Source organism: Pteropus medius, unplaced genomic scaffold (assembly GCF_902729225.1).
Source record: "Pteropus medius unplaced genomic scaffold, Ma_sr-lr_union100, whole genome shotgun sequence".
NCBI classification, from domain to species: Eukaryota; Metazoa; Chordata; class Mammalia; order Chiroptera; family Pteropodidae; genus Pteropus; species Pteropus medius.
This window is the reverse complement of record NW_024349224.1, coordinates 7,532,966-7,545,104: the sequence shown is the minus strand read 5'-3', so window position 1 is coordinate 7,545,104 and position 12,139 is coordinate 7,532,966. Positions and strand designations below refer to the sequence as shown.

The following is a 12,139-nucleotide window of genomic DNA, read 5'->3' as shown; positions in this document are numbered from 1 at the left end:
TCACCAAGGTGTGACCCCAGGAACTGTTCACAATCTATAATTACTGTGTCTAATTACTTGTTAACAAAGTCATTGCCTGATTCCCCTGGGACTTGACTTGCTCACCACCGGATCCCTAAGCACCTAGAACAGCGCCTCGCACATAACAGGTGCTAGACGAATACGGAGTAAATGAATAAATGAGTAGTTTGAATAGAATAAAGATTACTAGTGTTTGGTGTGCCAGTAAATAAGCACAGCTGCTTTTTAATTCTTCCCACTTTGCAGAGAAAAATAAATGATAAGGCAGGAACTCCTTCAACTTCTTGTCCCCACCATCCCACCCCCAAATTTCTCTACACCCTCCACATCCTTCCTGCCCTCCAGGCAGTCTCGGGGAAGGAGGTGCACATTCAGGTCCAATCACGCCACCATCCACGACCGCATCGCTCTCCGCCCGCCCTGCCGGGGCTCTGCTCCCTCTACTTCCTCTTCCCTGTACCTGCAACGTCTCCCTCCATCTGGGTTCTTCCTTTACGGCTTCTCCATGGATCCTGGTCCCTCCACGACAGCCCAATGAACAATAAACATAAAGCCCCCCCTGAGCCCCAGATCCCCTTCTCCCTCCCTTTCCTGCTCCCCTTTCTTCTACATCCCAGGTTTCTTTCATAGGAGTCTCCGTTCGCAGCCTCAGTTTCCTCAGTACCACTCACTGCTCAGCAACCACTGCAATGGGGAATTGCTCTTGCCAAAGCCACCAACTTTCCAGACCCAGTGGACACCTGATGGTCTTCACTTCATTTGACTACTGCAGTATCTGACTCAACTAACTGCTTCCTTGCCTTCCTGAGATTCTCTCCTTCCTTGGCTTTCACAGTGCTGCTCTACCCTGGGTTTTCTTTCCAGCTCTCACAGGCTTTTGTTTCCCTCATAGGCTTTTCTTTGTAAAAGATTATCATTGCCTGGAGCTGGTGTGCGTGTGTGCGTGTGTGTGCGTGTGCGTGTGTGCGTGTGTGTGGTGGGAGATGCATCCTCTGCCTTATCCCCCCTTCTCACTCATCTTGCTGAGGTTACCAACCTCCATGGCTCTCGATACCCACAAGCACTACAGAATTTCGAACCGACCCTTTGCCCCAAGAATCATCAACATGATCAAACTAAGTCATTGCTTTTCTCCCCAAGTCTTCCCTTCTGCTCTTCATTTTCTTTTCTTTTTTTTTTTTTTTATCTCAGGGAATGGCACTACCATTCCACCAGTGGCCTGGACCAGGAATCCTGCACTCATTCTTGTCTACATCCTTGATAATTTAGTTCCTCCTCAATGCCCTTCCAATTTATCAACAATTAAGTTCAATTATTCCACTGCCCAAATATCTCTTAAATCTGTCCTTTTTTTTTTTTTCTATTCCACTACCACTGCTTTAATTTAGTTCTTAATCTTTTCCCACCTGGATCACAGAAATAACTTTACATCTGGTCTCTAACCTTTGGACCAGACTCCCTGGTCCAGTCCACACAGGTGACCTTTCTAAAGTGCAAACTGATCCTAATACTCATTTCCTTAAAACCTTCCAGTAACATCTCATTATGGTCAGAATAAAATCCAAAGTAACTAGCACAATAGGTGAGGCCTTTCATGACCTGATCTGTCTCAGCTTTCACCCTTCATCTCTTGAAACTCCATTTACATATTTTGCTCTAATCAAACCAAATTATTTTACATTCTTGTCATGTTCCATGTGGTGCTATATCTTAGTGCTTTGACATATGTTGGTCCCTCTGCCTAGCATTCCTTCTTTCTACCTGGCTAACTACAACTCGTTTTTAAGACTCAGCCCACATGTCGTTTTCTCTTGGTTGACCTCCCTGAACTTCCTGTCTGGAAAAGGCACGCTCTGTTCTCCCACAGCTTCATGGAGCTTCCTGCCCTGAATGGGGAGTGTCTTTTACATGTAGCTTTTTTTAGGCTGAATTCAAGGGCAGGGGCTGAGACCTTCCTCTCTACCTCCATGACACCATGTGTATACCTGGTATACAGTAGGGACTCAGAAAATGCTTATGGATGGACAGAAGGATTGATGGATCGACAGATGAATGGATGGATATCATACAATCCTGTCTTTCTCAAGTCTTCTCCAAGCCACCCACTTGCACCAAAGCCACAGACTTCCGTGATAGCTTCTCTGTTGCCACCTACGAATGGCCCACACCTCTGAGGCAGGAGTGGAATGATTTCAGGAGTGGTCCAGATGGTGGTTAGGCAACACCGGTGTCAGAATCCATGTGATATGCGATGATGACCACCACTTTCACTTCCAGAAGGAACTCCGCACCAATCAAACACTTATTCTGGTCAGCTACCGACCAAAGCTAGTACCATCCCATTTGCTGATGGGTCCTGGTTTCCCACCTGCTAGCTCTCCATTGCCTACACTGGTGGTGGTCTATTAAGCACTATGTGGAGTTAGAATGGAAAAGACATAGGTTTTGTAATTAGACAAATCGTGGTCTGAATGCACCACTGTCACTTACTAAGCTGTGTGGCCTTGAGCTAGCCACCTAACTTCTCTGAGCCTCACTTCCTCAAGATGGAGAAAGATGGAGAAAGATGGAGTTGATGACTGTATTTCTTCATAGGTTGGTGTGAAAAAAACAAATGAGGATAAGGGATTGGATTGAAAATGAAGACCACAGCCTATCATCATCAAAGGCTTTCAATATTATTATTCTGGCTTATGTAGAAATGAGTTTGCGTTCTCGGTGTACCTCGTTTCAACTACCATTTATTAAGCACCTACTTGGTGCCAGACATTGGGCTCGGTGCTGTATTATGAGGAAAAATAAGTCACCACCCCAGCTTTGGAGAGCCCTGGTAGGCCGGGGGCATCCAGACTAGCAAGGGAGACAGACACATAAACACCTAATTAATTTACCACATGCTCTGAGACTCTGGAGGCAGGTGACCCTGAGTTTTTACTGCCTGGGGAAGCTGTCCCCATAAGTAACCATTTCTCACAGAAGACCTACTCTTTGGCTAAGCCTTAGGCAGAGAATCCAGGGTAAATCCTTGACCATGGAGTCCTAGCCTTATATATTGTCCCCTTTTCTTTTTTCTCCATTCTTGCTTGAGAAATCGAGCGAGTAGGGGAACAAATTTGGGGCACTATTAGCCTTGAAGGATTTTATTTTACTTTAATTTTTTTGGTGCTATGAAAAGCACAATGTTTTTCCTCTTTTCTGTAAAGAAAATTAAAACTAAAGATGGCTCAGCAGATAAAAGCTGTGGGCGGTAAATACTCCCACGATCCACCCTGCGTTTCAGCTTCTAGGTTTCTCTTTGCATTTACTGTGTCTTAAAGCTAGAAACTTGAAAGAGGCCTGAGACAGTCTATGGTGAAAGCCCATGTCTTCATTAAGAGATAAATTGGGGACGAAATGACCTGTCCAAAGTCAGATTACAGAGTGAGTCGAAATTGAAACGCAGTTCTCCGGGCCCTCCCCTTTCACCGGTCTGCAATCCCCCAAGTCCCTGGGTCTTGCGCCCCTGAACCCAGGCAAGGTGCTTCACGTGCAGCCACGCCTGGTGGAAGCCGGGCTGCCTCCATTTCTGAGCCTTCAGGAAGCCACAGACGTACTACTTCTAACACGTCCCTGGGGCTTTCCTCCCAGAACCATTGTGTTTCTTACTAATGGATACTTTTAGGTCCTCCTCTTTGGTTTGACAACCACGTCTGCATGAAAAGTTAGGCTAGAGGTGGTTTTCTTGAAATGTCCCTCAAGACTGTGACTTTCCTGGCTGACAAAGCTTTGTGGTTGAGGCTGCTATTCTACAGTTATCTTGGCCTTAAAAGAGCTTTCATGGGTACCCCCCACCCCCGCAGGATGGAACCATAATTGATGCTTTTACATTTAGAGCCTCGCATCAGAGACCTCAAGACCCAGAAAATGAAGGTGCTTCCCAACTTCATAGACCACTTAGAAAAGGAAAGGAGCTTGGGGTGACCCTGGTCCAATTTTTAGGAACTGGAACCCCCAGAGAGGAGAGGCAGAGCCACTTGTCTTGACTCCAGGTCCAGTGCTCCTTCCTACTTTTTGTAATATCACTCCAGCCTCTTGGGCTGAAGCAGCTGCGCCATCAAAAATGTCACATCAGTTATGACAACACAGTTTGTTACATAACTGGTGCCGCAGAGCAGACGAGGGGAAGAGGCCATGAGCAGGAACCACGGCACCCCACTCCTGGCTCTCAGGACAGCTGAGTCCCACATACCTGACGAGAGAACTCCATATGGGAAGGGAACACCTGCCCCTCAATCAAAGAAATAAAAACTATAGCTGACATTTGTATAATCATTTCTAGAAAACCGTCATAAAGGCATTTCTTATATCCTTTGATGCTCACAACACCCTATTAGGTAGTTATTTTTATAATCGACCCGTTTTACAGGCAAAGAAACTGAGGCACAAAAGTTAAGTAACATGTTTAAGGTCACACATCTAGTTAGTAGTGGAGCCAAGATTTGCAGCCAGGCAGCCTGATTACAGAGTACGTGCTCTTAATCACTTCTCATTTTTGAAGGGCGCTAAACTGCTTCACTAACCAAGAAACTACCTATTTCTTTGAACTGGTAACAGGCCACTACTCCTTCCTTTCCTCCCCCTCTATGCGGATGACTGATTTGTTGGATGGCTTCTTTCTAATCACAATTGTGGATGAATGAGAAGCCCAGAATAAAATAAGAATGTGATACAAATTCAAACAAATCCTTAGAATGGAGTTCATGTGAACACCTTTTTCTATGATGACGCAATCAGTAAGAAAGTGAGGTGAAGTGCCCATCTCATAGCATCTGCTATTTTAAAATCCATATAGCATGTGTGTACACACATATATACATTTATTTTTTTTCACAATCAAAAGTTGCTCTCTGCTAGTGTCAAATTTGGGGCTAAACCCTTCCAATATGTTTTCTCAGTTTGAAATCATCCCCTCACCAGCTTGTCTATTGTCTTTCAGCTCAAGATGTGCTCTTGAGATAATGGTCTGTCTGGCTTCATAAGAAATGAGAGACTGGAAACACCCTGGGAGACAGGGAGCCCAGTCCCTGCATCCAGATGGACTGAGCACATGTCAGAAAAATTCGACCTTATTCTACTCATATTAAATCTGAGTGTTATCAGGGATAGGGTACTGTGAGCAGCTGAAAAACACGAGCGATCCTGTCCTATCTCTAGTAGATGTGGTATGAGAAGAAACACAATCTAATCTGGGGAGTTCCAAGTGCTAAAGAAACAAGACAGTACTCTGATTCTGGGCACTGTAAATACAGTCTATTCCCCACACACGCAGAGAACAGAAATTCTGGATTCTGTCGATCCCCCATAAAGCCTCATCCATTTAATCTAATCAGCAACAACGCTTTCAACAAGCAGGCAGGTTCTATTTTAGAATCCAACAGGTAACAGAGGCTCAAGACTTCCATAGCTGATTCCTGAGGAGATCAGGTGGACTGTTTGTTACTCTTCTGGCAGGAAGGTCTGCTGGTATTTACAGCTCAGTGAACAGTAAGGAAGGAGAGAGCACCATCCATCAGCAAAGGAGAACTCATCTGCTACTTGATCTGACATTCTGTTCGCGCTCACGCTGTCTCCAGAGAGCAAGGTGCATTCATTTGAATAAACATGGAGACAGAAGGAAGGGAGGGGAGCACAGCAGCCAAAGGGATGACTGCAGAAATAACAAGTCCACAGATCTAGAAGAGTAGTTCTCAGCGGGGCGCTGCCTCAACATGGGACCCTTTGGGGATGTGCAGAAAATGCTTTTTAGGATGGCTTCACTTTTACGAAGCAATGGCTGCAAGCTGCATTCACCTCCACTCATGCCTACTACTTAGTAGGTGCTGAACGACGGTGTGCTGAATGAACACAGGCTTGCCTTGAACCCCAGCCAGACAGTAGACACCCTAATCACAATACCACGGTGAGCTGGTAGGAAGAAACCACCAGCTTCTGGCAGCAGATGATGTTTTAAGGCTGCCTTCCTGACAGGGTGGGGTCTGTCCTTGGAATCATATCCCACTGTAAGGGCTGGGATATCTGTATGAGCATGATGTCTGCATCAGGCAAATCCTTAAATCTGTTTTATAATGGCCCTGAGTAGGCACCTTGGGAATGAACGCACATTCAAAGTGCTCCATTTTACTGTGTCTATTTATGTAAAGCATACCATCTAGTAGGCTGTGCCTCATTGCCACCTTCAAGCTCTCTATCTTCCTAAAAATCCACTTAATGCTCCAGAGACAGATAGCCCAGATGCGACATCACAAAATGCTCAACACCTTAAATGAGGGCAAACTCTGGTGCCCATAGCAACTCCACAGTTCATTTTACATTTTCATCAGGTAGACGGCCAAGCAGTTGTTACTATTTGTTCAGAACAGGAAGTCACTTACAGTGATTTTCTGTTGATTCCATACTTCATAAAATATAATTCTCTAAGAGATTTCTTTGTAAAGGTTTTGGTAATTAAATAAAATTAACTCTGCCTTTTAAAATATTAGTTAGTCTGAATAACTAAAAGAGTCCTACTGATTGCAAAAATGGTGAGGTTGTATCACAGGTGAGGCTACAACCTCCTAATAAGCGAAATTATTTAAAATGCCACACATAAAAAAAGACACTGATTACTCATGGTACGTGTGAAATTATATCTGTGCTGTCTCAATGATCACTGTTTATTTCTCAGTACTAAAATGTTTTGGATTATCCGACACAGAGCTCCCAAACACTAGTTTACAATCACATATGCAATTTAAAAAAAAACCAGAAAGCTATATTCAAATGAAATTTTTAATAAAATATTAAGAATTAGTCTTTTAAAGTGACAGTCTAATTTATGACATCTCTTAAGCGGATGCAAGTTTCCCATTACAATGTATATCAAGCAAAAGAATTTCAAAGGTCAGTTTCCCTGCAAAGTTTCTAGGCTGATGTAGGTGTTAACACTTTGTTTTAAGCAGCATCTGCCAGCCAGTCCTTTATCATATAACTTCAATTACTATGGAAGCCTATTCCTTCTTCTAATTAGCATGCTACAACATAGATGACAATATAGGCTGAATGGAATGACTCTGATCTTCTGGATTGCTGACTAAAAAGGGTCTGAAGATGTCTAAATATCAACATTCTTCTTCTCAAATCAATAAGCTGAGCTATAAAACCCCAGTCCCCATTAGGAAATCATCAAGTTCTCATAGGGTATCATCCACGCATAGGGTATCTCATAGGGTATATTCCACCTGCCCAGGTGAAATAAAATAGCAGCCTATAATCAGCTCATCTGTATGGCCTGAGAGGTTGGTCATCAATTACACTGCACAGGCAAGTCCTCAATTGCTTTCCGTAAACGCCACCTAGATTTTCAGGCCTGGCCCCACCCATTGTACAGTTCTTCTGACTCGAGTAACTCTCAGCCAAGTGGCGATCAGGAAAATCATTTCTGCAAGGAAGGACTCAAAAGAATTTGTCACTAGGATACAGTGACACCAATCCCACATTTTGTGGTTAATAACACAAGTCCTGCATTCAGGTTGGCACAAGGCCCTGATCTGATTTATTTCAAGCCAAGCTGGAGGACTTACAGAAAAAGCTGCCATTCATGAATGTTTCAGGAGGACAAGACACCAGGGTCCCCTGTAACAACATTTACATGAGCCAGAAATCTCTCTGACCTTTCAAAAAACCTAGCCTATTACCTAAAGAGAGTTGGTGTATTTTTTTTTTAATTTAATAGTTTTACCTACAAAATCTTAGTTTTGTCTGACATTTCTCTCCCAAAATGTGTCCTGTGGAAATGAGAAAAGGGAGGAGTGCAGGGAAAAGAGAAGAAATGCTCAGATATCTGATTTAACCATCTCAAACATCAAAAACTTGGTGTGAATTTTTTTCCTTCTTTAGTGTAACCAAAGATGAGACAAATAAGACTTACTTTCTTGGTAAAGTCTACATTTAAGTCCACATACAGCCTTCATTTAAGATTTCCTGTCCCAGTACATAATTAGGAATTTTCATTCTAAAATGGCACACCTATGTCTTCAGAGAGCTCCACTCTCTTTGAATAAAAAAGGCGAGGTACCTTTTGGGGGACTTGGCATATATTTTTAAACCTATTAAATCAACCTAATTTATGAGGCATGTTCCAGAAAAGCAGGTAAGGAGTTCGATTTGGCGGATGCAAAGTTAATTTGCAGACTCTAGCATATCCACCTCCCTCCTTCCTCCTCCCCGAGCGTTACCGAATGCCTTCGGCCCCCTCCGAAGAAGCTCGGCTCTCTCCGCCCCGGCCCCGACTCGTTTACGAACAGCGTCGAATCGCCCCGAGCCCCGCGCCCAGCCCTCGCCGAGCCTTGCCGAGCGCCGCCGAGCTGAGCCCCATCGACTTTTCTGGCCTCGGCTGGGCGCTGTCCACCACTCGCAACGCCTGAAACCTCACCCAGCTCCCGTGACTGGGGCTTCTACCGGGCTCTGAGCCCGCCACTGCAGATTACAGACTCCTAAAGTTTCGAAACGTCTCCCCTTGGGAAGAATAGGTGGCTGCTTGCATTTACCGACCTACAAGGGCTCGAGGCAGATGGAACTTGCACCTTGTTGCAAAGAGCGATTCCCCAGGCCCCGCCTCCCCATCCATCTGGGTTGCACAAGCACCAGAGAAGCCCCAGGCCAAATTATCCGTGGCTCAGAGGGGTGCGGCGAGCCGAGGGGGCCTCTGCAAAGAAAGCCCAAGGGAGCTCTCGAACAAAAATAAGAAAATGTCAAGCAGACGGGGGAAATTGTCTCCAAGTCGCTACTCCCTACCATCATGGCGCCGCCTAGAACCCGCTTGTCATGCCTGTTACACATGCAAAATTTTTTGCATCTTGGTTCTGAAACCGCAAGCATGCGTCGTCTCCCACCCTCCTTTCTACGAAAGAGGTTTTTATTTTCCATTGTTTTCCTACGGGATGCAATTACTTCGGCTATTCTGTCAAGTTGAAAAATAATCATTTTTGTTTACTGCACAGCAACCCCTAATTAGGAGCTGTGTGTGCACGAAGGTGTCACAGCAAAGCGACGTGGAATCCTCGCTAAACGGCCTTAACGAACTCCTTCGTCGAGAACTGACAAGTCAACGGAAGCAGCAGGGCCAGGAGGCCCTGAGGGCGCGCACCCCTTCCCCACAGGCTACCCACTCCCCAAGCAAGCTGCCTGTGGGCTCACCAGGAACTGCCGAGTGGATGGGGCAAGAAGCAAGCCCGAGAGTGGGAAGGAGGGGCGAGGCTTCTTATTGAGAAAGTGTGGAAGGGAAGGAATATCCCATTTTGTTTTAATTTTCAACCATCACTCAAATCCACCCCCAGTTAATTAGGAGGGGAAACTGATATCTAAGGCAGAAGGGGGCGGCGGCAAGTGGGGCCTGAAATCCGCATTGTGGGTAGATTACACGGAACGTGGCCTATGCAGAGTGTAAATAAATACACTGATAAAGACTATAGAATGAAGGAAAACTGCCAGAGTCAGGACAGCAAACGCTGGGAGAGTGGGGGAGGAAGAGGGGCAGCAAGGGACAGGCATTCTGCCTCACAGCCAACATCCCCCTTCCACCTAAGCCTTGGATACAGCTGTGCCAGTCACATCCACTTGGAAACCCATCCCCTCCCCTATCACACGCCCCTTCCCCTAACCCTCACCCTCTTTTTTGGGGGCGGACACCACAACCTCCAATTCAGCACCAAATCCATGAACAGCAGACACTTGATCCTCCACCCCAGGAATCTAGGGCTGGGCCCCCTCCATGTTTTAGCCAAGTTCAAAATCGCTGCCCCAGGAGAAGAGCAGGGGAAATGGGATTATGGATATGGAGTGGGGGGGTGGAGGGAGGAGGAGTAAGAGACAGAATGAAACACAGTGAGACAGAAATGAAGGCAGCGAGACACATGAAAAACACCGCACAGCAAGAGTAATGATCATAATCAAACCAATAGTGTGATGTTCTGATCAATATGGCGGACACTGTCATTCATACAACTACAGGCGCTACCCACCCGCCCTCCCCACCAAAACACCCATCCCAGGAGTTGGGATGAAGGGTCTCAGAACCAACGAGGGTGTGGGGGAGGGGAGTCAAACTATAAGTGTGTGTGTGTGTGTGTGTGTGTGTGTGTACTTTAATTAAAAAACCGGGCCTGTAGAGCAATGTGGGAGTAAGGTAATACATGATAAAAATTGGTTCCTTAATAAAAAGCACAAATTCCCACGCCACAGGGGGACTTACTTCATCTGCTTCTCAATGGTGCTTTCCTGATTCTCCAGCCCCTGTTGGGACAGACAGGGGGAAAAACTGGTGAGGCTGGGGTTTAGGGGGGAACAGGGAGGGTGGGGGGTAAGGCATGCGAGAGGAGATTCCCAAGCATTGCTGGTGGTGCCAACTCGGGGACGAGGTCTCCTGGGGCGCGAGTAAGGTGGGGGAACTGGCAGAGGGGGTGCAAAGTGTCCGGGGTCGGGGGATGGGGGTGGCAGCCCAATCCTTACCCAGCAGGAGTAATTTCACATCTTTGGCGGCGCTGATGCCATCCTCTTTGAGATTTTTCTCAATCGCCTTGCTCCGCTCGAGGGCGGCTCTCTCCTCTGCGCTCAGAGTACATCCCATGGTGGCCCCTTCCCTGCCACAGCCCGCACGACTCGGCTGGCACGGCTCCGGCTCGGCGCGCCCCACCCCCCAGAGAGCAGAGCCTGGGCTCAAAGGGGGAAAAAAAAATCACGATATCCTCCCCTTGGCTAAAAATAAAAATGTCGGGAAACCAGAATACCCCAAAAGACAGCCGCTAGCAAGATTCTAGCAGCAGAGACTCGCGACAGCTGGCGGGGCTCTGGGGGTGCCGAGGCGAGGGTGGCCGGGGTCTGGGGCTCCGGAGCCGAGGCAGGAGGCGCCCGCGGTCCGAGGAGGCGCGGGATGCAGACACTGAGGCTTGTGCAGGACCCAAAATAAATAAAATAGTCGAGGCAGGAGCCGCAGCCGGAGCCGGCGGAGGGTGGGGTGGGGGGCAGGGTGGGTCCTTCAGCCGCTGCTGCCGGAGGAGGAGGCGGCGGCGCGGGGTGTGGAGGGAGTGAGTTAGGGGGTGCTGCTAGTGCATGTGCATCGCCGGTCTTCAGCCGTCGGTGCGTCCGCGGCGCCTTCGCCGACCCCCGCGCGCTGGACAGGGCTGGGCAGGGGGCCGGCCCGGGGGACAGGTCTCTAGCGGGCAGCGGCGTCGCTGTCTCCCAGAGCTCGCATCCCTTGGTGGAGCCTATCGAAGAGAGGGAGAGCGCGAGGGAGCCGCGGGCAGCCAGCAGCTCGAGGGGGAGAGAGGGAGCGAGAGAGAGAAGCTGGGAGGGAGCGAAGAAAAAAAATGAAGGGAGGGCGAGCGAGCGCGCGCCACAGCCGGGGCGGGGGAGGGGGCGAGCGCAGCGCGCGAGTGCGCCAGCGGCTCTGCGCACCCCGCACCGCCGGCCGCCCGCTGACGTCAGCAGGGCCGCGCGCCGGGCCCCCGGGACGGGGAGGGGCGGGGGCGGGGGCGGGGCGCGCGCCGGGGCCCGCGTCAGCCAGCGGCGGCGGCGCGCGCGCGCGCGCGACGCGGCTTCTCCTCCTCCAGCCCCCCACCCCGCGGCTCCCCGGGGTGGGCGCGTGCGGAGCCTGGTGGGGGCGGGGCCTGGGGCCGGGCGCGCGCCGGGGTCCCTCCCTGCCCCCGCCCCGCGCGCCGGCTGCGCTGGCCTCCTTGTCAGTGGGAATGCGGGGCCCGCGCGGCGGTCTGGTGGGCACCCCGGCTCGCGCCCGGCGCCGCCTCTCTTCCTCTCCGGCTTCCTCTCCATCTTGGCTCCAGCGGCTCGCCTTCTCGGTTGCTCTCCTGCTGCTGGGGCCGTAGCAGCCGAGACCGAGTGACCTCAGCCAACGTGAGGAGACAGTGGGTCTGAGGAAACCTGCGTTCCCGATAATTCGCCTCTGAGGCGTGAGGGGCAGATTCGGATTTTTCGCTTCCTGCATCCCACAAACATTTATTGAGCACCTAGTATGGCTGTGAGGAGAGAGGGACACAGCAGGATGAGACAAAGCCAGGGCCTGTTCCCCAGGCGCCTCAGCATCCCTTTG

At 49.0% G+C, this 12,139-nt stretch overlaps 1 protein-coding gene across 1 annotated transcript in view; it reads right to left on the bottom strand.

Moving 5' to 3' along the window:
• The window catches only part of GNAO1 (G protein subunit alpha o1), a 132,007-nt gene extending 121,344 nt beyond the window's left edge, over positions 1-10,663 (bottom strand). The window contains 3 exon segments of the mRNA XM_039880918.1: positions 10,289-10,309; positions 10,311-10,329; positions 10,546-10,663. Of these exon segments, the coding sequence (XP_039736852.1) occupies positions 10,289-10,309; positions 10,311-10,329; positions 10,546-10,663 (158 nt within the window).
• Between the last annotated feature and the right edge of the window lie 1,476 nt (positions 10,664-12,139).